This window comes from Anser brachyrhynchus, assembly GCF_964034855.1.
Source record: "Anser brachyrhynchus genome assembly, chromosome: 1".
NCBI lineage: Eukaryota > Metazoa > Chordata > Aves > Anseriformes > Anatidae > Anser > Anser brachyrhynchus.
The window spans coordinates 47,490,304-47,517,025 of NC_137694.1; the positions used below are offsets into that span (position 1 = coordinate 47,490,304).

Genomic DNA, 26,722 nt, shown 5'->3' on the forward strand with positions numbered 1-26,722 from the left:
GCACTGGGAGGCTTGGCGGTGCACAGAAATGACAGGCAGCGGCCCACAGATCCCTTTTCCTTCGCAGCACAGCCCCTCTCTCGGTGGCCTGCGGGTGTGCCTGAGCTGCCCCACAACCAGCTCGGGTTGGAGGAGCTGTGCTGACCGAGCGCGCTGGTCGCTGCTCTGCCTCCTGCGGGGAGGGCGTCGCGCAGTGCGGGCACACCGGGTGCCCCGGGCAGCTCCCAGGACACGGCCATGAGGCCACACGACACCACCCAGAACAGCGAAGAGGTGAACACGCCAGATCACTCTCTGTTATGTGATTTTCCTCTTGCCTTCTAAATTACTAGATTTCTTCCACAGACTTAGCTTGCAAATGAGACCTCACTGACATTACCACAAATAAATGAGCAACGGACAGCTATTTTATAAGAACAGAATAACCTACCAGGTATTCAGTAGGTCTGTACTGAACGGCAGCTCTGGCAAGTACTCTGTGGACCTGTAAAACTTTGGAAATCAAAACTGGCTTAAGAGCCTGTCTTAGAAACCAATTAATTTACTCCCTATCTGAAACCTAATGAAAATGCCACACTTTTTGAATGGATACAACATCCAGTAGAGAAATCTAACCAGGCACCCCACAGCACGCACACTCTGTTTCTGAGCTACAAAACCCCTGTGTTCTGTTTTTCTTCCTGGCTTTTTTTCTGCTTGTTTTGCAGACCTGGAGGCTGATTTCCCTTGGTAAGTGATTTGCTCGTGTTAGCGGCTGCCCATCTCAGTATCCCCCAGGCACCCTGTGGTGCTGCTCTCCATGCTGTTGCTCACCCCGGGAGGGCAGTGCTGTGAGGAACCGGCTCTCCATACTTAATTCAGACCTGAGCTGTGTCTTCCTCTTCCCCACGTGCTGCCAGATGACAACAAGCTCCTACCGCTACTGGCCTTGGCCAAACTGAGGGAGAGCTGGCTAAGGCAAGAGCTCCCGAGGCTGGAAGGTCTTACCTGTGCAGTGAAGAAAGCTGGAGTCAGGGATCCCGAAGGAAGCGCGGGGCTGTTGAGGGCAATGGAACCGATATCGGTGCTGGATAGGACCATAGGTGGGGCTGAGATTTCCAAGCCTTTGGGTTTCTTAGCCTTTGGGGGAAGAGATGGCGATTTTGCCTTGGAGCCTGAGGAGAGGTTCAGCGGCTCAAGGGAATCTGAGTCGTGGCAACCGGACTCAAGGAAGAGGCTCCTGTGCTCCACAGGGAGGGGCGAGGTGGGAGACAGAGACGGCGACCTGGAGGAAGATGACGACGGAGATGAAATGCTGGCACTGTTTGGTAGCATTAAGGAAGAGATTTTGGCTGATACGGGCGAGTTGAGAAAAGCAGAGGCAGCTGCTGTTTCGGAGGTGGAAGGCAACGACACCATGGGCCTCATAACTTGTTTGTCTGTTTTGTTTGTCACAAATCTTATGACAGTCCGAACTTCTTCGACCGGTGTGTTTCCTTCTGACTTCTCCTCCAGTTTTTCTGTTTTGATTGGCTTGTAAGTGTCTGGCTGGTTCTGCAGAGAGTTGATGGTGAACGAGGAGTAGAGGCCAGAGTGGATGTACTCGTTGCGGCTTGTGCTTTTCAGTGCCGACAAGCTGTGCTTGTGCGCGTCCCTGCTCTCGGCGGCCATCTTACAGTCGCTGTCCTGCAGCAAAAGGCTCTCCCTGCTGATTTCCACGGCGTGTGGATCCATCTTTAAAATCTCAGGGAACGAGACAAACTTGTACACGAACTTTTGTCCGATCACCTTCTTGATGATGTTCTGCAAGTACAAAAGCAGACGCTAGAAAGATCAGTATCTTGGGGGCAGCAAACACGAAGGGTCTCACGGGGTAGGGGAGCACTGCAGCCGCCTCAGGCTGATCGGGGCCCCTCAGCGCGGCCTCCACCGCTTCTCGCCCTCAGCCTGTCCCCACGCCTCTGCTCAGCCGGGGAGGCCACAAACAAGGCACCACCGCCAGGTGACAAAGAGCTGCTGGGGCCTGGCTTCCTCCCGCTTCCTCTGGGAACCTTGGGAACAGTTCATTTACAGTAAGAACAGTTTTGCCACCTTGCTGGCTGAGGCCACTCCGCCATTTGATTTCACAACGGAGGCAAACGCCTTCATTTGTGCGTCCCAAAACCCAGACCCATTGCTCTGGAGTATGAAACTCTCTCCTGAAACGTCTGCAAAGGACAAAACAAGCGCAGCCTGCCTGCTCTGGTCACTGACCCTCCCTTCCTGCCCGCGCGCAGAAGGACTGACGTGCACCGACGGTGACTGCATTTCTTTCAGCAGTCCTGATCTACGTCCGTGACAAATGCAATCGCTTGTGTCCTGACGTATCGCCTGTACTAGCTCCAGGTCTCCATCAGTCTAGACTGGCTATTGAAACTACAGAAAAACAAGGAGCGCGATTTCCCGAGATTTCAGGAGCGACTGTGATTCTCTCTTCTTGAAGCCCCTGCTGGAGAGCTTCTCCAGGAGCGTCCTCTTAAAAACCCATTCCAAGAAGTGACCCTGTCGTGGGGCACATGCCTGCTGCACCTCCACCTAGTACTCTGCAAACAGACACGCGCGTTCCTGTACGTAAGGGAATGTAAATATTTATATAATTCCTAATCATCTAATGCTTTTACTTTCAGCCACAGATTCTGAGACCAGTAGAGAAAATATGTATTGACTGAAAAAGAGAAAATGGAAAAGGGAAAGGGAGCAGCAAAAGGGAAACGGAAACGGGAAGGGGAAGGAGGAGGGAAAAGGAAAGGGAAAGGGAAAGGAAAACAGAAAAGGAAAAGGAATACATCCTCCCTATTTATATATGGACAAGTTCTAGTGCTGGGTGCTCACACAGCCTGAGGTACATCTTTTTTTTTTTTCTTTTCTTTCTTTTTTTTTTTTTGTCACAAAATCAAGGCTGAATATGGGGGAGAGGAGTCTGTACGTCTGTATCAGATCGTCTTCTGTCTTTCAGCTGAGGTACTCCACCCCATCATTTTTCTGTCTGAGCATGCTAGCACTTCATTCAGGCACCTTCTTGAATACAAAATTAATCCCACAGCGAGCCCTGGGATGTAGCTTTGCTCCATAGGCCAGGAGCTGCAGCACAGCGAAAGCTGTTCCCCAAGCTTACAAGTGGAATCCGCAGCAGGGAGGAGAAGTGAATTCGGCGAGCTCAGGATAAAGACACAGAACTGCCCTCTTCCAAGCCGAGCTGTACTCACATCTGCCCACCCAGGTGATCCCCCCTGTGCCTGTTTTAGCACTCCAAAATTTCAGGACACGTATTTAGCCCACAGAATCTAATTTTGCATGAGCTTTAATTCCCATGGCTTTGGCCTTGGCCTAGATTTTTTTTTGGGGGGGGGTGCTAATTAGGTGAAACATTATGTGGACACACTTTTTCTGTGAACTTTCATTTATGAACTCAATTTTATATTTTTCTTTATAAACACAAAACCTTCAAACTATTCACATCTGAGAAGAAACATCCTAACTGGATTTTTTTTCTTTTAATATATACACTTTAACTTAAAATAATCCCATCCTTTGGAGCTATTGTTCCATCAAGCGCTGGCTACTGAGATTCTACTTGGAAAATGTTGACTCCCAGAAGGACAGGATTCAATATATCGAAGGGTGCAACTTGAAATAAGGGAACTGGCGCAGGCTTCAAACAAGGGAGCATTGCTATAAAAAGCAATGGAATGGTCTGGTGAGTTTATACTTCCTCTACTGTTATTAAATATAGTTATATTTTCAGAAGGTCTCTCGGTGCGGCTCCTGTGTCTCCATACACCTGCAGCGATCCCACTTAATGATGGCTGCAGATGAAAGGGATTCAAGTGCAAACCCCTCGAGCACTTCGCAGGCTTCTCTTAAATGTGGAGCCTGAGGAAATCTCCAACAGCATGTAAGAGAAAATAAGGATGCAAATTAATTAACTGCCTCTGAAACGCTGCTGTCATTTTGAAATTTTTTTGACAAATAACTGAAGTGAAGGTAAAAAGCAGCTTATTTTTACCATCACCTCTGTGATCTGTCAGAATCACTCTGAGCTGCAGAAGATGGTTCAAACCAGGGAGGACAGTGACGGGCATCATGACAAATGGGATTTTTCCACCCTTGGGTTAAAAAGGCAATGGAGGTTTCCTTACATAAGGACTGCTTTTGCAGGGAGCCTAGATCACTTTGTAGCAGGACAACAGGCATATGTGCTCCTTTAGCCTTTTTTGCTGTTGTCTGGATTTTCTAGGGACATCACCCACGAGCAGGCTGGCAGCGAGTGCCAGGGCTGCTGGCCAGGGCTGTGGGATGCTCCAGGACTGCTGCTGGGGACGGCGACTGCCAGGCCAGTGCAGCTGCTGGGGAGGAGAACTGGTGGCTTAAAAACCTCTTAACAGCACCCTCTGACTCTGGAAGAGGGCAGGGGCTGGGAATGCCCCTCTCCTGTGGGCTTCTTGACGGGTTTAATCCCTTGCTCCCTTTACGCTTCCCCTCCTCTGTCCCAGCCTGTGAAATGGTGACTACAGCAAAGGTGACCGTCCTCCACCGCGCCGCGCTCTCAAGGCTGACAATGCCGGCTGGGCACACCGCTGCCTGGCTCCAGCCCACCAGCATGCCGGGGAGCTGAGGCACGTTCACGCCACAGCACTTGGGGCGCTCTGCTTACGAGGGCCTCAAAAACCAGCTCAGGGCAGGTGGCTCTGACACCAGCTGGGGGGACAGGGACCTCCCGCCACCCTCCTCCTGAGCAGGACGCCGAAGGCTCAGTGACTAGGCTCCCCCTGCATCTCCAGCCAGGCTATGATGTGGCCGAGGGGGTTTGTGAGGACCATGTGCATGCACTACCTTTGGAAGCCCTGCCAATATACACGTGAGCTGTTTGTCCAGCTCAACAGAACATGACCTCTGGATTTCCTTTTTTTGTTTTTCTTTTTCCCCGTTTTTCTGTGTATCGGTGCAATCCAGGCTCCAGTTCCTCTATCATATTATTGTGTTTTTATTTTCATCAGCTCTCCTACTCCTTGTTCCAGTCACTTAGAGTTAAGGTGTAACTATACTACCAGTGCAATGCAAGGATTTTAGTGGCTTCGCTCAAACCTGTTAGCCCACAAGTTTGCTGGCTGCAGGAGCTACTTGGAGCATGAGCTGTAACAGGGACCCGGTTCCCAGTTGAACTTCAGACTGACGAGGGGTCCCAGGGCAGGAAGACAGATTGGGACACTTTCTCCTCCTCCCAGGAACTGACCTATAATCAGGGTGCCTGAGATCTCAAAATCGATGTCAGAACGGGATGAACTTGTCCCTAGGTGCTAAAAGGACTCTGCTTGGGAAAGAAGAAAGGCCAGAGCTGCTGCACCTAACTCCCATTTGGATGTGTCGCAAGTTCCCTGGCTCTGAGAGTACCCAGGGATGCAACATCATGGGGATACTTAGGCTGTGAAGTCTTCCCTCTGTCTTCCACGTGATTAAGATTCTACCAGAACTCGTGGGTGGAATAATTGCCTCCTCTTTCTGAACGGTGAAATTACCATGAACAGCACAAAAACAAGGCAGGAAGCTAGGAAACGTTCACACTCCCATGCCTGAAGTACGTAAGCTGGCAGGAGGTAGCTGTGGCTGCAACACTCCAAAAAATGGGGCACGTGTCCACGTCAGCGTGTGCAGGCAGGCAGACTCTTACCATACTTTGTGCCCTTACACTTATTATACTGTGTGTGCATAAGCCAGACACTGTTTTTTGTGATTTTCGATGGAGGCACAGGTGACACCTGACCGTGCACCTGCACTGACCTTTGGGAGTGCAGGGCTCTCACAAGCTGGGTGTCAGTCTGTCCTCACCCCACCTGGAAGGCAAAGACCACTCTCCTGGCTCGCAGCTTTGGGCAGGCTCTCTGCTCTCTCCGCGGTTCACTAGGCTTCCCTTTCCCCTCACATCAAACACGAACTAGTTGTCATTCCTTTTGGGGGCCTCCTTTGGTTTCCTCCTCTACCCGTCACCTCCTACTCCGTATCAAACTCTTTACTCCCTTCTTTCCCTGAGGACGGCACCCACGAACCACTTTGATGTCACTTCACACAAGCACTTTCTTGACTTCCACCCATCACTCTCGAAAGAAGCTCCTTTCAGATCTCCATAAAGCTATTTTCTAAAGTTCCTTCGAAGTATTTCCTTAGAATACCTCTTACCTGTACCACTGCAAAACATACAGCTGGCACGCTAGCGCCGTCACACTGCTTGTATCACTGCAACCTTCTGTTTTTCCCTGAGCTAACTCAAGAGAAGACCTTCGCAGAAGTAAAATAATAATTTCTGCTACCTCTTTATATCCTGAAGTTTTGCAAGCATACCAAGCGAGAGACCCTCTTCCCGAGACAATTCTTCTACACTGCCACCCACGCTTGGGCATTAATAATTGGAATTAGTAAGCCGGCTATGGGGTCTGACCTCTTGCGACAGGGAGGGAGGGAAGGCCAGGGGCACCACAGAAGCCTGTGAGCACCTGAGAAGCTCTGTCCCTTCTGCTGCACCGAGCACAAACAAGAAGCCTTATTATTTATGTACTATACATCATGCTGCCAGCCCATCTAAGTAAGAGGGTAGCCATTAACCGAAGTTAAAATGATTTATTCTGTCTTTAGGAGACAGATTGAATAGCAGTCATTGAATAAAGCCTAGGGCCACAGCCTGTTCAGAGAGGATGCAAAAATATTGAATTGTTGTGCTTGTCAAAGCGATATATGATCGTGTAATTAAAGACGCAGCATAACTCATGCAAACGTTGAAGTTATGCAGGGAACCATGGCTTTGTTATTTCTTAACTTTCCTAATTTTTGAAGACTTGACTTCCACAACTGTAACATCCTAATAACGGGGCTATCTGCAGGCAACTCCCTGGATTTGTCCCTCTTCCCTCAAAAAGCAAAAACAAAGAAAAACCAAAAACCACACACCTCATGGGGAAAACTCACTAGCTTCTCTCTTGTGATGTCATCGTGAAATATTCATGGGGACCTTTACCTGTCCTGAAACCTCTAGAGACTTCAAAAGGTATCTGCCATTTGGTTATCAGAAAAACAGAGTACCTGGGCAACTTTACCCATAAGAAAGGTACTAATACAACTTTAAAAGGTATTTTGGTTTCACACACCAAGAAAAAGAGCTCTGCATGGGCATACATGTGAAGGGTTTCCTCGCCTGAAAGCATTACAAGAGAATTCTGCCTGGCCCAAGTGTGTGATATGATGGACATGCTGCTCAAGCTGTAGGCAGAGATGGCGCAGGAAGCCTTCCTTTCCTTAGTGCTATTTGTCATCTGTGCCATCGCTCTGTTTAGGCGACAGAGGAAATACATTAAATAAAAAGGGGGGAGGGGAACTTGGGTAACAAATGAAGAGGGAGATGGAAAGTCTCCGGATGATCTACAAACCTCGAGTGACCAGAAACGCAGCAGCAAATTGCAATTGAGACATGCCACACTATACCTTTCCTGGGGTGCTTTATACGTGAATTTAACATAAATCCAGCCATCAGCCTCAACAGCACATCATGCTTGCTTTCAAAGCCAAGCTGAGGAACTTGTCCTAATTGTGTTATTTTTCTCCAGCACTGGAATTAATTTGCTTTTAACTCGAGATGAATCAGATGATGAATTTTAACAAGCCAGTGTTCCCCCCAAGCAAAATGGCAGAGCTTATAAACCTCCATTTATCCACTGATCAGTTTTTATTTCTCCACAGTGAATAATTTCAAAGAAAAACCATGAAGCCGTAGCTTAGTGTCAGCCGCATGCAGCAGCAGGGGGCAGCCCAAGAAAGAAAGGCCCATCCCACAGGCCACCATCACCACTAAAAAATCACTGCTTTTGCCTCAAACTCATGTGCTGTCAGATCATCTGAGTTATAGGTAGGGGATTCCCTGTAGACACAAGGCCACAACCCAAACGTGCTGCTGTCCAACAGTTCTGCCGCTCTCCTTTCCTGCAGCCACTCCCGACTGCACCACAACATCCATCCCATTCGCCCCAGCACATCTGGCTGCCAGCACATCCATCACTGCCAGCAGCGTTGGAGGTGACAAGGATCTCAGAAGGCTCCTTAAGGCTACCTCAGAGTCTAGACTGCTCTTGGGTCGTCCCACAGATCAGTGAACAGCCCAGCGGAGAGGAGTGCAAAAGTCCAAGACAGGCTCTTTCACTTAACCATCCCTTCCCCTTTTGTTTTGCAGAAAGGAAAGAAAAATGACAAAGAGACTTCCTTCCCCTCCTCAACTTCCTCCCTTTCTGTGCTATGCAGCATAAACTGAATCAAATGCAGAGGATTTGATTCAGCAAGACTGAATCCGCTGCCGAGCACTCCCTGACAGCCTAACAGGATTCATAACTTGCTGTCTTATGCCACTATCTCTCACACTTGGAAACCTGCAGCAGGCTCCCCTGTCCTTCTGCACTCTCCTAATAATCCTCCTTTCTGAACTGCCTGTGAACCAGTGGGACACAACATGCCATACCAATGCAGGAAGTAAGAGGCTCCCACTGTTTTCTGATAAAGGAGTCGCTCCTTCCTCTTAAATAGCACCAGCCACATTTTTGGGTTGGGGTTCGAGCCCAGATCACAATACATGGGAAAGGAAGAGCTTATCCTCCTTTCCACCCAGGAGCCCCGGCATCCATTGGGCTGCAGAACTCCTGGAAAAATGGCCAAAATCCTTTGCCACACCTAGGTAAAATCATCAGATGGAGGGGAGCGCAGCTGTAAGAGCAGTGAGCAATCACCACACCCAGGTGAAGAGACTGTACAGCCACTCCTCCAGCAGGTGCTGCACGAGTGGAGGCAAAGGAGATGACAAAGGTGTGCGTCTGTGATGCAGGTGGTGGTGGGCAAGGAGCTGAAATCAGTACAAGGCTAAAAAAAAAATAGGTTAAGGGACAAGCGAAGAAAGGGAGGCTCAAGTAAAGAGCCAGCCCATTCCTTTGATTTGAAGAGATCAGAGAGATCTCAGAGGACAAGCGCTACAATATATTGTCCCTTATTTTCAAGCAATGTCTGATCAGTCACTAACCGTGTATTTGGACTTTGTCTGGGTGTGCTGTTCGTTCACCAGCAGGCTCTCTGTCCCCACTGATCCCAATCAAGTTTATAATCAGAGGGGTTGGAGTCATATAAAGGAGTGGATTTCCCCATGCTGAGCAGGAGCTTTTTAGCGCTTTGTGAAGAGGAATTCATCATCCCAACTGCCTGGAACAGCCGCTGCAGTGTCCTCTCTGAATCCCTTTGTGCCTTCTCAGTTAGGCCACCTTTGAAAAATGTTAAGTGGAAAAAGCTGACTTCTAGCGGACAAAATACTAAAAACATTTTATTGCAAAACCTAGAGCTCTAAATCTGCAACTAAAATTCTTACAGTTTCATACAGAGTCTTTCCAAATTCCACTGTGAGGAACAAAAAGGTTGCTCAGAAAATTGTGCGAAGTCAATTTGCAATCAGCGTGGCTTTTGGTTGCTGTATTGGACTTGCTGCACAGCACTTAGTCCCACTGCGCACTTTGAGAATTAGTGCACTAAAATAATACGTGACAACAATACTTTGAGCTCAGTTCTGAGCCTGAAACTGGAAAAGGTGAATATGCAGACATTTTAGCAGCTCAAAAGTTGTGTTCTGCAATTTTTTCCTTCTAGTATCTTGTCACATCTGAGAGATTTCCTTTCAATCATCTTTCTGTTGTAGCAGCCTAAAGTAAATTCTGCTTACTTCCTATTCTCATATTTGTATCCTTTATTACACTGTTGCCACTTCATGCCAAGACTAAACGTCAAAGTGAAAGACGGTTTCATGAGAGTGATCCTATGAACTCCCACAGTACTGCAGAAATTTGATTTTCAGAGGTGCCAGCCACCAGTACCCCCTACTGCCTTCTCCTAGATTATGGGCATGGGCATGTTCTCTGGAAATCAGAAGCAAATTGATTGATCTAAATACTTCCAGATTATTATGTTCAAGATATTTCAGATTTCGGTTTTAAAAAGAGGTTGAAAACAGAGCTCTAACAGCCAACACTGTGCTAAGTGTATGCCTGTGCTACCCACCTGTAACCAACTTCTGAGAGGAGCAAATGACCACAGCTTGCCAGTTACAAGGTTGCTGCCTAAATTGTGCGTGCTCCTTGGGTCAAATTAGTTCTATCAAACCTCAACAGATGTATCCATGGCCACTTTTGTCAACATGACGGAGGGGCAAAATTCAATAGGTTTTGCAAGGGCAGATAAATCAGACAAAGAAACCCAGCATAAAGCACACGCTCCATTATTTTGTCTTGACATACCCTGAAGATAAATTCAGAAGTGGGAGTAAATTTAACATTCTACTGCAAATATAGCCTTCACCCGAAATGAGCTCAGCATGAAACTACTACCTTGACAAATACACCCAACCATACCCCGCTGACCCCCATCACCTGACCAGTTGCTTGTCTTTCTGCTTGCTACTCTCATTCTGCACTTTCATCCAGTTAAACATCAGATTAGTGCTCACTCACATATACTGCTGCTAATTAAGTGATAGCAGCATATAAGCTAGGCTACTGTTGAAGCTAACACATATTTTGTCCTAAAATGATATGGTGGAAATTCTCCCAACTCTAGAAACACTGAGCATTAACAAATGAAGAGTTACAGTGAGATTCTTGTGAGGTAATGCTGCACTGTCAGAATAACTCTAGAAGTGTTTCAATGTTGTATTTCCAGCTAAAAAATATTAAGATCCAATACAACTGTAAAAAAGGGTCTACTGGAAAGCTCTGGAAAGACTAGCTAAAACATGGGGCAACAGGATCTATGTTCCAAAAATGTGTCCCATGAAAACTTTGAGAAGTCATCCCCACCCTCTATACTGCTGGGTTGTTTGTGTCCTTTCCCTGCTCTAACATAGGCGGTACCCGATGCTAAAGCTGCCATTGCCTGCTGCACCACAGCATTACTGCTTTCTGCCACCTCTCTGCATTCCTGAAGATCCTGTGCAGGCTGTAATAATCAAACAGTTCTCCGTTATTAACAGTTATTTTATTGTTGTCAAAAGCTACAGAAGATGTTGGGTAGCCAAACACAGAAACACATGAAAGCGTCAGTAAGTGTCAACCTAGGTCAAAACCTTCCCCCCCACCACCCCAGGAAATGGATGTGCAGTGTTTTCCTGTGCATCTTTCAGCTGCCCTCTTACCTCCACCATGATTGCCTTCAGTAGTACCGTCTGTTGTAAAAACTGCTTAAGGGAACTTTTAAAAGTGTCCACATAGAGGTGAAATATTAAATGGTAGTGTTTCTATTTTCTTAGTCTGCATGAGAATAACAAAATTTACCTTGTCATAATAGTATCTGAGCGCTCGGCTCAGCTTGTCATAATTCATATTAGTTTTGTTTTTTCTGAGTCCCCACAGCTTAGCCACTTCTTCTGCCTTGAGTAGCTTGAATTCGCCATCATTAGACGTCCAGCAAATCAGGTGCTCATGTTTCTGGTCTAGCAGCAACTGCAAAAGGAACTGCCACAGCGTGATTGCACTCTCCATACCTACAAGGGACAAAGGAGAGCAATGGTGTGAAAAACATCTGGGAGGTAGGAGCGGGAACAACACTCATTTCAGTAATAAGCTCTGTGTAAGAGTCATCCTACATAATTTGGCAAACGAAACCACATCATTCACAACCATGCCCATCCATGAGACCTGCAAGTCCTGCACTCCTGTTTCAATATTTTTTTCCACTGCTATTTTCTGATGGGACACATAAAATACAGCAAGTATTTAGGAAAGCACTGCCCACTTAGTTCACATGGTGCAACAGAAGAATAAATGTAAGAATGACTATATTCTAGTTCAGCACAGGCGCATACACAACTTAACTTGAGTGTGCTACCGCTGAAGACAATTTTTATTGTAATAAAGATATAGCTGTAACTGGCCTTTTGAACCACAGAACTACAAGATGATATTCACACACACAATTTCAACAACACTGCCAGCCTTAGCATGTTTAACACTGTATCAAATCATTTTTTCTTGGCCTCTTTTGATATAAATATCTGGCCATGTCAAGGGAGGGGATTCTCCCCCTTTAACTCCACTCTCGTGAGACCCCACCTGGTGCCCTGCGTTCAGCTCTGGGGCCCCCAGCGCAAGAAGGACCTGGAGCTGTTAGAACGAGCCCAGAGGAGGGCCACGAGGCTGATCAGAGGGCTGGAGCACCTCTGCTGTGAAGACAGGCTGAGGGAGTCGGGGTTGTTCAGCCTGGAGAAGGGAAGGCCCCGGGGAGACCTGACAGCGGCCTGCCAGTGCCTAAAGGGGGTCTCCAGGAGAGCTGGGGAGATGTCAGGGAGTGTAGTGATAGGACAAGGCTTTAAACTAAAAGAGGGTAGGTTTAGATGAGATCTAAGGAAGAAATTCTTCACTGTGAGGGTGGTGAGGCCCTGGCACAGGCTGCCCAGAGAAGCTGTGGATGCCCCATCCCTGGAGGTGCTCAAGGCCAGGCTGGATGGGGCCTTGGGCAGCCTGCTCTGGTGGGAGGTGTCCCTTGGGTTGGAACTGGGTGGACTTTAAGGTCCTTTCCAACCCAAACCACTCTGAGATTCCATGTTATATCTAACTAATGCAGATTTAACGATGCCAGCACTACTGGATTAATTCACTGTGGTGTGAATGGGGTTAGTTATTACTTGACTTACCTTTCAATATGTAACAATGTATGTTTTTGTCTTTCTCTAAACAAACTCTCGATTTTTAATTTCCCTGCTCATTTTGTTTCCTAATACATTATTACTCTTGCACGTCGGGTTTCCTGCTTCACCTTTCCTTTGGTGTGTTGACCACCAGAGGGCAGAAGACTTCTAACTATCCCCTGTAGGCAGCAGTACAGCAGGAGACTGAGCCTCTTCAGTACGTCCCCAGGGAGCAGAAGTCGTTTGTCTTACTAATTCACCAGATGCTGCTGTATGCTTGCCTTCACCACACAGTAGTTGAAGAAGAAAAATTGCGTAAGCTTCACTCGTGTAAAAACCAGGTAAAGATACAAGAGAATATTGTAAATAGTTTTACACAAAAATACAGAGTTTGGAGCATTGCTTTGGTCAACATAATTTCCAAGCACGCAGGCCAAACAAGGTTTTGCAGAATTAATTATGGTTTTACTATCCCTGCAAAAGCTTTGCTTCTCTAATTAACTGAGGATCAGTTAACTGAGGACAGAAACATACACCCTTGACACCCAGCTGTGTAACAGCCACACAACACCTTCAAGAGATGGCAAAGGCTCACAGGACCACAATGCATTGAAACAGAACTGCCTATAGGGATGCTTTGGCACTTTCAAAGGTCTTGCATTTGCTCCACTGCATTTTTTATCACTATATCCAGCGTAGGGCAAGAAAAAAATATACAGCTACAATTCAAAATAGCTGAATGCTATATACTTGCTTTACTGTCTTAGAGGTTCCTTTAAATTACACGATCAGTGCAAGTATTAACATCCTTAGTGGATTAATCATCTGTAATGTCATTGCTATTACAGTATCCCTATTCATTGGCATCACAGATACACACCTTTTCATTAATATTTAAAGTTTTGCAGCTTACACTACTATACATAGTAGGTATATGCAGCCATATTGCTCTAAAGTAATCATAGTTTCTATACATTATATATTATACAGAGGTACTCGCATAATTCCAGCTCAAATCACACAGTTCTCTTGAACAAGAAAGCACACAACTTTTTTTTTCCTCTGGAAAATTAGACGTAATTTTCTTCAAAATTGTATAAAAATGCATACAGGTGCCCCAGGCTACAAAACCTGTCTATGTAATGTCAGCTGAGGAAATTAACAGATGGGATAGTCGTACAATCACCAATACAAACTCCACCCCCATGCCGTTACCCAAAACAGTTAATACCTTAGAGACGCAATTCTCTCCTTCCAGACCTTAAATTACATCTTCCCTCAGAAGATCAGCAACCACGTCCCCTCAAAGAACTTAGGTGGAACTGAGCTCACAGCAGAGCGTACTTTGCTGCAGGCTCCTCCACCCCCATCCACCTCTGGCTAAGAACACTCACCACGTAACCTACGGCTAACGCTGCACTACACTTCCCATTACGAACCTGTTTTCCCATGGTTATCATCTTGCCAAATGTAAACTGTTTGGGATTCCATTTCCTTTACCAAACGTGGGCCTCGTGTAACGCTGTGTAACGCAGGCCTGCGTGAGGAGAACACCCTATACGGGTGGGTACCCACCCAGCGCTACCCTCGGGTTACATCATAAAAGGTTATTGCCACCATTTTTAAAGGAAAAGGTGGGTCCTGATCTGTCCTTTAACCAGCTGAGATGCACCCATGACCTCTGGGGGCACACCAGAAACTGGATCCAGGGCAGATTTGGGAAGCTCCTCACCACCCTGTGGCCTTACCTTCTGCCAAGGGAAAGCCATGGTTCACTTCTCCAAGTGCACAGCTCTGAACAGGCTTCATACAGAGCCTGCATGCCTAAAAATTCAGTATTCGTGTGCTTGATTGGTACCTGCATACGTCTCTTACTGGCCGTGAGCCGAGCCTGCCCATACAGAAACAAGACTGAAAGAGCTCAGTGCCGCGATGCGCTCCACCCCTCTGCCACCGAGCTCCTGTATAAAGCTCCCCATAGTGCTTGCAGCCATGCAAGCTTGCAGCAACCGTACACGTGGTTCCTACATGAGGCAAATCAAGCAAACTACTTTTTCAGCTGATCATTAATTGTATGTCCCCTGTCCTTGTCCCCTCAAGCACCCAACTTGAGGCCATCAGGTCTGATGTGATGAGCGCTGAATATTCACAGCTGGAACCACCTTTAATAGAAACGCTGTGCAGAACATATTTGGCGATGTAAGATCTTAAGTACTATGAAAAAGGAGGCTTCGGGCATTTCAAATAGAGTATGATATATTTGGTAAACTGGTGTTAATGTTTGTGCCTCATTTTCATTCTCTAAAATGTGATTCGCAGGGGAATACTAAAAATCCAAGCCTGCAGTGACAGTATTGTTTTTTAAACGGTCCAAAATACTTTATTTCCAATCAGGTCAACTGAAGTATTAATCTGCCTTTGTTTATGGGCACCATTTTGGCATTCCACAAATTATTAACTATCCTCTTGGGAGGACAATGTGGCCTCACACTGTACTTGCACCTGATTTGACTGGTGAAGCAAAAGAATCACCCAACAGATGTATCCCAGGCCACGTAATTTAACCAAAAATGCATTACTACAAAATTAAAAATTATTTTACACTATGACTGGGAGGAGTCGGAAATCTTCAGAATACTCTGTATTTCATTTATGTATTTTCTAATTCTTTTGAACTTCTACTGACTCAAAAGGAATCCAATGTTTCTCCTTAATTTGACAGAAATGGGTGCTAGGATGTGATCACTTCCTACAGGGAATATATTTCACATTTCATTCAACTATTTATTAATATTAAATTGTAATAATAAATATTCCTGTTACTTCTGTGCTCTGTACAGGATTTGAACGCTGGGCAGAAAATAATACATGTAACCACATACTGAATGACGGGGATTAAAAGAAAAATGGTTTTAAAAAAATCCCTTATTTAGATAGTGACATTCATCTATGGTACAGAGTGACACAGGCAACCTATGGAAGAAAAATATTCTGTGCTATGGGAAGTCTAATCTGAATTCATATAGACAGAAGAATCAGAATTTATTTTTTCATGCTCTAACTTGAACATGTGGTTACCATTTTTCAAATATTTATACAACGCATTTTACACTCAGATATTTTCTAAGCCACGAAACAAAGTTTGCTAGGTTGACCTCACCTAAATAGTCTGGTAATTTTACTTTGTGTTCAGTTCCACTACCACTGATGCAAAAAAATCAGTGGCAGAGCTGATTACACCCTAAGAATTATACTTGGAAGTGCAGCATCACATGGCAAAAGGATGTTTCAGAGCCGAGTTTCCTGAAAGTCTATTTCTTGGGCAACAGTGACAGCCAACCACACTAATACCCATCTGTGTGCAATGTGCATTCTTCAAATGCATCCCTCTGTTAAAAGGCCACCAACAGCATGGCAGTGTGATCTAATGCGATCTCCACACATCAAATTTTACATTCAGGACTGATGTGGGAAGGAGGAAACCCAGAATACCTGTGCTGGTAATATCACCCCTGTTCGTTTCAACCAAACTAAGGGCCTAACTTAAATGCCTGGACTTGGAGCAGCAGCGAAGTCAGCACTGAAACCTCTCCCTAAAGGCGAAATACATCCACGTGAGTAAGCATCCCACCCAAGATCTGATTTTCCTGTAAACAGGGGGGAAAATACCAAAGACTGGCTCTCCACTTGGTGTATTGAGATTGACTTCTACCAGCACCAGCAAATGTTATGAAAACATTTTGAAAGTTACACTAGAAATGGTTAAGACTTATGAATATGTGTGCTGATGAGCACTTTTTTGACCGAGACAGTACATATAAAATTCTATAGCACAAAATGTCAGTAAAGTGTAATTAAGGCTACAAAATTAAGTCATTAACCTACCAGGAAAAGTAAAAGAAACAACCAAGCCATCTTAAATCCAGGCAGCAGAAAACCAGGAGGCTCAGAAACAAAGCTAGCTAAATAAAAAGTTCATTATCAGAAAGATTTATGACATGAACTGTGAGATACATAGGATACTCTTTGAAGCATTAAGTTTTGCAGGACGCTTGCAAAGGAAAAGCTAGGGGGGAAAAAAAAAAAAGGAAGGAAGCTGGAAAGCAGCTCTGCAGCATTCAGAATGTCCGCACAGGTTCTTAGCTTCCATATGACTGCATTAAAGCTGCATACTCATCCCTCACTCCCCCAGATATGCCAGGGAGATTTCCTGAATCCTTTCTCCCCACTCTACGTTAGCTCCTCCATTGGCCTATCTGAAATAGAGAGACATACTGCTGCTCCTGGGCAATCAACGTGCACAAGCTCTGAAGTCTAGACCCAGAGATTCCGCCAGGCATTAGGGTCAAAACCAGTCCCCTGTCACTCCAGAGGGTCTGCAGAGGGACATCTGGGGCTCTGAGCCACACAGCAGGTCATGGGACGTGGGGATGAGGAGGAAGAGATGAGTGGGACAGACTGCCTGGGGAGCCCAGGGACTGGGGAAAAAAAATGGGGATCGATTAAATCAGGAAGACATAAAAGTGTCAGCCAGCATTATGCACTGTAAGTAGTCACACAGAGCTGGTGATCAGACAGGTATGTGAAAAGGATTAAGACGCAGAGTCAGGGCAGGGAAATTAATTTCACTCCGTGTATGAAAAAACGGCTGATTCCTTCTGCAGCCAAAGCAGCTGTAAAGGATCCAGCTCCTTTTCTTACACCCCACCACAGCAGGCACACACCTCCATTTACACTGCTCCTACAGGGAAGCGTGTGCTTTTGCAAGCACGCAGCATTTCTCTGCAACAGATGCCTTATTTTTCCTTTTCGACTAGTCTGGGAAATGCGTGTCTATTTTTTTTGTGCATCCATTTACTGCTTTTGAATCCTAATTCTGGCGAGCAGCACGTTTTTTGGAGCAGCGTGACGTGGGGCATTGTTAGGTTCTCATTCACGTTCACATTCGGCTTCCTTTATTTCTGCAGGTTGCAGCCAGGAAACTGGAAAATGGGCCACAGGAAACCTGGCCTCCTACATCTGTCCCAGTTTGTAATAGCAGCTCTGGTTTTATTTTTCTAAGTGTCTCAGGTTCATTTTAACCCTTGAGAGGACTACTGCAACAACATGTGAAAGAACGTGTCTCCTTTGCCTTTTGTTTTTAAACACAGTTTCTCAATATTGGAAACAGAGAGGTTGGTAAATGACACTCGCTTTTAAAATGCAATAATACTTACATGCAGTTACGTGAGTTTAAAAAAAAAAAACACTTTTGTTGGAAATGACCAAAATAATTCAATTCCACAAGGGCAAGGATCAAAGATGAAATAATACATTTTGAGAAAAATATAGAATAAGGCAGACTCTAGCTGTTTCAGCCCTATTTATTCTTGACATAGTTCTGACATGAATGTTTGCATGGAAAGTTAACACCTTACAAATGCTCTATGCTGATCTTACTCTTTTGCATTTTAGTTTCTAAAAAAAAAAAAAAAAAAGAATTTTATTTGTTTTGTATTTCATAACAGAAGCAAAAGAGAGCTGATTGAGAAAAGGTATTTTTGTAGAATAACCACAAAAATCAGTCCCACCTAACATTTTCCACTGAAACTTAGCCTGCATAACGAGTATATCAAAAGAGATTAAAGAGAACTGCCAAATCTGTCCAAGCGTTTGCTATGAAACATTTGAAAGACCAAGGCAAAAGTCTGAGTCAGTCCTCACACTTTGTTTCTCAACAGAGATGCTTCAAGGGTGATAAATAGGATGTGGTTGGTGAAAAGTCAGTGATTCTGTCAGAAAGGAGGAAAAACAAATATCAATGTGTTTATGTAGCAAGTTTTCAACTACTCATCATCAAAGGAGATCTTGCTGCTAATTTAATTGGCCTGGAAAAAATAAGCTCACAACTGAGTGTGTAAACATACCTAGTTTAACCTGATGCAGAACTTTCTCTGTTAAAGGTTAATAAATCAAACTGATGGTGCTACCCACATCCACAGCACTTTGGGGGACTGGCGGTGCGTATGATACAGAGTGCTGGTAATTTTTCCACATCCAGCAACGAGGACGTTTCCTGCCAGAGCATCCTCCAAGTTCTTCTATTGTGTTGAAACTGCAAAAACTTTCTAAATCAGGACTTCCTCCTATTATATTTCAGAGGCGTCTTTCTGGGAAATGCAGATTCAAGTGTAAAAAAAAAAATAGGAATTCCTGCAGCACCACCCAGTGGAAACATTAGAAAAAGTTGCAGAGTGCCCCGGCACAGAAGTTCCGATCCAATTCAGCAGTACAGTAATGTTGCCACACAAATCCAAATCGGTGTAGGGATGTGCCAAAAAAGCACAGAGGGTTTTCCTGGCTGGTGTCCTTAGCAGAATCACATGAGGTATGCCTACTCTGCGTCTCCTGCATAATAGCCTTCTCTTTATAATTTAAAAGATTATTTACAGTAAAGTGTAATAATTTGCAGGGTTTCCTTCTCAAGCAAGAATACCCACTGTTCTGGCCTCAGCACGTTTAAAAAAAATAAACAGACTCCTGCAGTTAACAGCAACATGAAAGACAGCAACAAGACCTAGCAAAATATTACGTGCTAACACGGTTACATTGTAGAAAAGAAAGCATTCCTACACATGTCCAGCAACAGTTCCAGCAGGTATATTTGGAAATACAATGTTTTCAGTGTGTTTTTTTATTATTATTATTATTTATTATTATTTTTAATAAGCCAAAGAAAGGCTGAGGTGGATGTCCAAAGGAAAAAAGTTCTACAACCTGCACATTAATACAACAAAGGTCTGATTGCCTGCCAACGAGAGGTGTGGTGACACCACCTCTAAAACATGGGTGTTTGGAGATTCTCCGTAAGGATGTAGTTCTTAAATTCCTTGCATAAGGATCCTTTTCTTCCATCCATAAGGATGCAAGAAACCATTTTAATCAGACTGCGTAGAAGCCCTCAGCAGGAGGAAACATGGCTAGGCTAGTTGCCTCCCTGTGAAGGGCTTAAAAAACAACCTGCTCAACTATTTCTAACACTAGCTGTAAACAGAACTGCATAAACCTGTAATGGCTCCAACCATTCACCTTGGGACAGACATAAAATGAATGCAGGCTCCTCACGCTGCTTTCTGTCTCCTCATGTGGTGCACATCTGTGGCATGCTGGCAGTACGCTACGCTGCAATCTGAGGGACTTCTGGTTTCAAAGCCAGCTCTATATGTTTATTTTCCCCATATGACTTTCTCTTGCATTTTTGCCAGCATCAGTAGGACACAGTTCACGATTATTTGACTGTCCTATGTAAACCCTCTGACAGCCTCTGGTAAATTCAGAGAAAATATGCATGGAAACAAAAAAATAGCTAAAGACACAAGAGGCCAGATGATAATCTTCAGCAACAGTGGCTATCCTCAAAGTTTCCTTGGCATACTGATGATTGCTCCCAAATTTAAATGCTTTTTCCTTCGCAGTACACCTTTCTTAAACTGAAGTACCAACACCTCCAGTGCTGTGACAGCAGACTGAATGCTCTGTAACTTACGCTAGGGGCTGTAAGTTATTAAATGGTGTATTAATACTATCAGCTGTATCAAATGGCACTTTTCAAAGATTTTATATTCAAATTCTTAAACTAATCGTCCCCTGTTGATTTTTCCTAGACTAGAAACTCAGATAGACAAGCAGGCCTTTTTAACACTGCGGGCAGACAGGAAGCTGGTCAAAACGAAAGAAAATGCAATTCTGGCAGTTCTGCTCAGGCAAACTGAGGCAGCTGGCAATTTCTGTGAGACCTGAAGCACAGCAAGGTGATGGTGGCTCACGCTGGCAGCTGGAGCTCGCCTTCCCATGCACACCGAACTGTCAGAGCGTGCTGGATTAGCACGATGAGTCACTGAACTATTCAATGACATCAACAGCTTACCTGTATATTCTCACGTTGCAAGAGGATTCAGTCACAGCATTATACTGAAAATGGTGTAACACAATTCAGCAGATGGCAACCTACGTGCATATAGGAAGATTTTATCTGGACTCTTCCTTCCCAAACAATTAGCGCTCCTGTAACAGTTCACAGAGCACGAGCCATGGTGCAAGTTGCTTAATCATAAATAATGAGCAACCAATCACAACACTAGTTAAAGTCTGTTTTTCACTTTAAATGGTATTAATTCTGTGTGCAATGGTCTCATAGTAAAAACATAAATTACGAATCTCCTTTTACATGTCCAGATCTCAAAAATCTGGTATTCTCCTCCCTTCTCAGTGCTAATCAATGTTCTGTTATGCATGTTTACCATGAGCTAAGCTAAACTGAAACCCAATTGAAAGTCTATTTTAGCTTCTAACATTACTCACTTGTCTAGTACACCGACAAGAACTTGAAGGTCACACCTACACTCTTCCCCTAGCATCAGTAATTAGCCAGTGGAATACCCGACAGAATGTACCTTAAAATGTGTGAGATTGCAGCCAACAGAAGAGCTGGTTGTTGGCCTCCTGTACTGTCCATGTCCTGTCTATTCGAACTAATTGCCATGGCTGCTGCAAGCTATGAAGGAGAGAGAAATGGGAGAGTATTTCAATGATTATAGCAAACTTCAGCCCGTAAGAGCTGCCTAGATTGCCTGTGCTTAGAAATGACACTAATACACCAGCCGGGCTGTTAGTGTCTCTGCTGCTCAGGATGCACAACAGCCATCATTTGGACCTGCACACTGACTCCTCGACGAGATTCCACGTTCAAATAAAGTTTGAAGACTACATCCCCTCTCCTCAACTTGGACCAGACTGCGCAGCCAGTTTTATTGCACCCCGTTCCCAGGAAAGACCAGGAATCAGCCCAGCCTTGATCCCGCTCTGTTTTGGAAGCATTTCTATCGGAGACCTTCAGCACTGCAGCAGCGGCAGCAGGACGGAGGGCTGCAGCCGTGCTTGCTGTACCAGCCCAATTCCACGCTAGCAGCTTGCTGGCCTAACCACACACGCTGGCTGCTCTGAGTCTGCTCTGAGTCACCAGGCTCCACAGGGGCCCCTATCTGGACTCCAAACCCAATTCCCATCTCAGCCATATTAGTATAACACGGAAGAAATTCTCTGAAGGTAGGCAACTTTCTCCAGATTTTGCTAACATAGCACCAACAGGAATTTGCTCTTACTTTCTAAGTGCTTTTTAAAGATTGTTTCTTCTCATGAATTACTGTAAATTGCTGGGAAGAGATAATAGTGGTACTTGAGTCTATAAACTTTTTGTTTGTGTTGTACTGTGACTTGATACAACAGAGGCCACTCAACGTTACCACAAGATAAACATTTAAAACAATAACACTCATTAGCATCCTTCCCCAAAAGCTTACACTAAAATATATCTGATCAATTTTCTACATATCAAAAAAAAAAAAAAGATGAAGAGAGATGCAGAGCTGCAGTGAAGACGTGCTGTCACCACAACAGAGGCAAGTGGATGTGTAATAGAAACCTGTTTTCCAGACAAACTGCCAGCTGTTTTGCAAAACAAGGATGGGAAACTTATAGGAGGTCATTCAATTAAAGGCACTATGACTCTTTAGATGAATTATATAAGCCAAGTCTATTCTTATTTGTACAACTGTAAAAAATGTTATTTTATATAAACTTCTTTTTTGCTGGTTCACTAACATTTTCAGAGAAAGACCCATCTAGTAAAATTACACTACCAGAATTTTATACTTAGGTTAGTGCTTAGAGAGCTTTTACCAATTTTGCACGATTAGTAAGCATCAGAAAAATTACAACCAACTGATTCATTACATAATTTAATGTCAGCTAAAGCAATGAGACAATGTGTAAGATGTGGCTTTTCCTCTCCCAGTACCTCGCGTGATCTCCCACTTAGGATCCACAAGATTTTTTAACAAATTGCATAAAGCTGGAGAAACTAAGAGTGTGTTGTTTGCGCAGCGGCCCAAACCCATCAGCAGGTAGTAATGGGTATTCGCAAAGACCATCCGAGCTGTATCCTGAATCTGCAAATACGGAATAGCCAATTGGCCAGCAGCGGCCCAGCTTGTGGCATCCTACAGAAATCCTTCTCCTGAAGGGCCTGAGCTGTACCTAACTCCTCCGCCGCGGAAAGAGCATGCGGTATAGTCTGCAGAAAACTTTCTTTCCGCAGCTAACAGCTATTTATCTGCGAAGTTCCCAGGTGTCGCCGCCCAGGTGAGCAGTTTTCACCACGCGGCCCACGCGCGCAGGGCCCAGCGGATCCCTGCCGCAGGCCAGGCAGCGCAGCTCTGCGACAGCCACGCTGACACGCCGGCTCCGCGCAACCGCTCGAAGTAATTACGGATCCCAAAACCACTGCTATAGATAGCCGCAGCAGTGCTACCGGAGCACGAAGGGCAAAGGCAGACACGGTACTGGTAACTGTGATGCCACAGGAGCGATAGAAAGGGTAACTTTCAGCTGAGCTGCATCTGCTAACGGCATGGCGAAATCTGGCCTCTGGCGTTCTCAACTATAATATGACTTAAAATAATTTCCTAAATAGTTAGTTACTCAGCACACTGCGAGATCCTGACCATGAATGACACTGGCTAGACAGACTGAGAACTCCAGAGTACTTCTGGTACCCCACAAAGCACCACAGCGTCCATATAAAATTAGACATGCAGAATGTCTGCGCAGTAATTAATCGGTGTTGAAGTAGCTGGCATGCCATGTTTTTGTATCAGTGCTAGCGGCGGGTATTTTGTTGAGTTTTCGCTTTTAAAAAAGCAGCAAGTCTCCTTCAAAGCGCTTTTGAGTTTAAATCCACTCTTAAAAGTAAACCCTTAAGAATCTGAGTTTGGATACAATTCCTGGTACATGAACTGGTTGGGGTTTTAAGACAGTTTTAAGGACAAAGGTGCGCTTTCTGCTCGTGAAGCGCACAGATAAGGTGTGCTTGGTGCTTCATCTGCTTTGTTTCCAGACACGTGGCCTTGTGTTTTGCAGAGCAGCGAGCTGGACTTCCTGCTCCTACACCTTGACATTCTCCTGAAAAACCATGACTAATTCTTTCATCATCTGATCACACTCCAACGTGAGAACAGATACGTTCAGCCTTTCAAGAGCTCCCAACAGCCTCCAGAACATGAGATGATCCTTTCAAAAAGCCACACGCCACGTAAACCCCTGCCTAAGGATTCAGGGATGCAAGATTCCCTGCTGTGGGGAACACGGAGGGGAAGGCCACGGCGAGTGACTCCCAGCATGGGCAGCACAAGGTGGTTTGCAAAGGCCCCACAGCGAAAGCCTGCTGCAGGAGCCACTGGGTGTGGTTACCAACCACGCACAGCAGCTCAAAACCAGCCGCACTCTGAAACCAGCTCGGGCTAGCCATGCCCTGTAATAGGTGTCAAAGAAAAAAAAAAAGAAAACCAGCCTTCAGACATGCTGCGGACTGGGGCCACTGACACCAGCAGGCTGCGGGCCGATAAATCGTGTGCTGCATGCAGGGGTGCAACCTGCCGCGCCTCTGCGGCACTCCTCGACTCGCCAGTCCTTTTCTATCTCGGGTTATTTAGCACTGTGACACACAGCCGCTCACCAAACACAGATAACTGTGTAACTACCTGACCACACCAAATGTATGCCATGCCACCGAGGTACACCAGCTCAAATAAGGGTTTATATACACGCGCATCACTAATAGCCATGCTGGGTCTCCCAGTCTTATCCCACTTTCCCCTATCTTTAGTGACCAAATCTTTTTATTCCAGCATTACTTCTTTTCTTTGATTTTCTGAAGCCACAAAGTGCCATGTAATTGCATTCCCAAAGCCAACGTTTGCATTTTCTATGCAACTGAGGGGCCCAAGCGCCCCTAAGTATTGCATATACCTGTCTTCCCACACGTAAAGCAAGCTCCACGCACCACGGTGAACCTGCCAAAAGACTTTCATCCTGCGGCAAGTCCTCCAGAACAGGACGTTAAGCGAAGGCAGATTTCAGCTATACTGCCACTTGACCAGCAATACCGTCCCGATACGAATCCCGCGATCACAGCACGCCCTGAAGTTGGCCTCCATCCCAAGAACGGCAATACAGCGAGAAAGCAAAGTGCACATCATCAGACCTAGCACGGAGCAAAGGGGAATACTTCAGTCTTTGGAGCGAGACACTTGAATTATTTTCGTGATTTAAGTTTAATGAAATATTAAGTAATAGGAGCAAAGAAGCACCGTGCATCAGTAAGCAGTGAGAAGTGCTAATGGGTAAAACAAAATAGATTTGTGTTTGCTAATGGGTAAAAAAAATTGGATTTTTGTTTCTACACACAAAAGCACCCATGCGTGTTGTGTTTTGTAAACACAGTTACAAGGAAGGCTGTAGCTGAGCTTCTCCCCCGAGCTTGTGCTGCTCGTTTCAGCTGCTGCATAGAGGAGAAGTTGGCAATACTGAGAAGGATAAAAGTCCATATTTTTTTTCTTTTTAGGAACAACTCATGGAGGTGATCAGAAAACTGAGATATAAGCAGTTATGATAACATCTCATCCCTTAGCCAATCGCATATTTTCTTCTCACACACTCTGTATTTCATAAATTAAAATAGGGAAAGAATAAAATCATAGTGAAACACCTCTAAGACCTTTTTATTACATAAGTGGAAAACCATCATGCATCATTTGGTATTTGGATTTTTCTCTCTTCCAAACCGAACTGCTGTAACTTTAATACAATCTATGGACTGCTTCTCATTCACTGTTTCAAATATACAGAACACACAACTGGTACATTACTACTACATCTATTTTTCCGTGCGGACATCAAGATGTTTTTAATTAAGCTGAGCGAATGCGCTATATGAAATTTAGACGTGTATAGTATATCTACACTGCATATCAGTACGTACGAATGTGCGTGCTTCACCTACGCTGATTCAGCAGATGGCACACTGAAATTCCAGCAATGTTTAACGCAGTAAGTGGGCAATTAAATGTGCATATCTCAAGCAGAGATAATAAGAGCAAGGGAAAGCCTCATCGATAAGAGTTTGGGAATTGTATGTCAAGCCGACTGTTCCCTAACGTATTCAACAGATTTTTTAATGTTATGCATAGTGATGCACCTCTCCCTGAAGATCTAGATTTTTACAAAAGAAATAAAACTCCAAAACCAGAAAATAACTCTCACTACCTGATGACTGCACTCAGTTGGAACAGAGGTCAGGCGTTTTCTGGTTCACATATTATTTTTAAATTTTGTTCTCTGCCCAACCATGAAATCAAGGGGCATCTGTGTCTGGAGGCCATGTCAGTAATCCACTAATAAAACTCCTCTATAAAGTGACGTTAATGAGGAATTTTTCTGTGCAGCCTGGACACAGAAAGTACAGGAAACACCGAAGATCCTCAAAGGTAAACACATGGTGTATTGCCATTAGTCCTCCATCCAGTTACTATTTTGTTGCACACTATTTACTAGTTTAATGGTATCACACAGTAATTCAAGTTAAGTAGCTAAGTGGTATTTCCTCTAACTTGCAATTTTGTTCACATTTTGGACATTTCTTTAAGGAAAAGAACACTTGCAAGCAAGTCTCCATTTTCTTTGTTTTCTCCAGACTTCCCCCCCCCCCAAAAAAAAAAAAAAAGTTATCTTCCAATTGAAATTATAGATCACTGGGTCACGGCAAAAATCTTTCTAATTCTGAACATGGACATTTTTCATGACTGCTATGAAAACCAATCATCACAAAATAATTACACAAACCAATAAGTCAAAAGTGACGTACACAAAATAAACATCACTTGAAAACTAAATACGTAAAGAAAGTACCAATACAGCAAGGTTACATGAGAGAATATACAGTTGAAACACGCTCATCGCCCCAGCACCGTGTCACAAGAGTGTCTTTTTATCATTCAATCACATGCAATCGTCATGGATGCAGAGCTCATGTTTATCTTAACACAGCCTTCCGCATTCCCCATTTCTGCACTTCACCTTATGCAAATATTTAATAAATTGCTTTCAATCTGAAATAATCAAGAGCATGAGCAAAATACGAGA

General features: G+C 44.7%; 1 protein-coding gene across 3 annotated transcripts in view; it reads right to left on the reverse strand.

Moving 5' to 3' along the window:
- Positions 1–26,722, reverse strand: part of ELK3 (ETS transcription factor ELK3) — a 35,688-nt gene that overhangs the window by 7,382 nt on the left and 1,584 nt on the right. For 2 of the 3 annotated variants that reach the window (XM_080579233.1, XM_080579234.1), the window contains 2 exons: positions 11,355–11,563; positions 988–1,782 (listed from right to left, as the gene is read on the reverse strand). In XM_080579233.1, coding sequence (XP_080435359.1) covers positions 988–1,782; positions 11,355–11,561 — 1,002 coding nt within the window. In that variant the 5' untranslated portion in view covers positions 11,562–11,563. Of the gene's footprint in view, positions 1–987; positions 1,783–11,354; positions 11,564–21,138; positions 26,708–26,722 lie in introns of those variants that run through there. The other variant, XM_080579235.1, reaches the window with a different exon arrangement.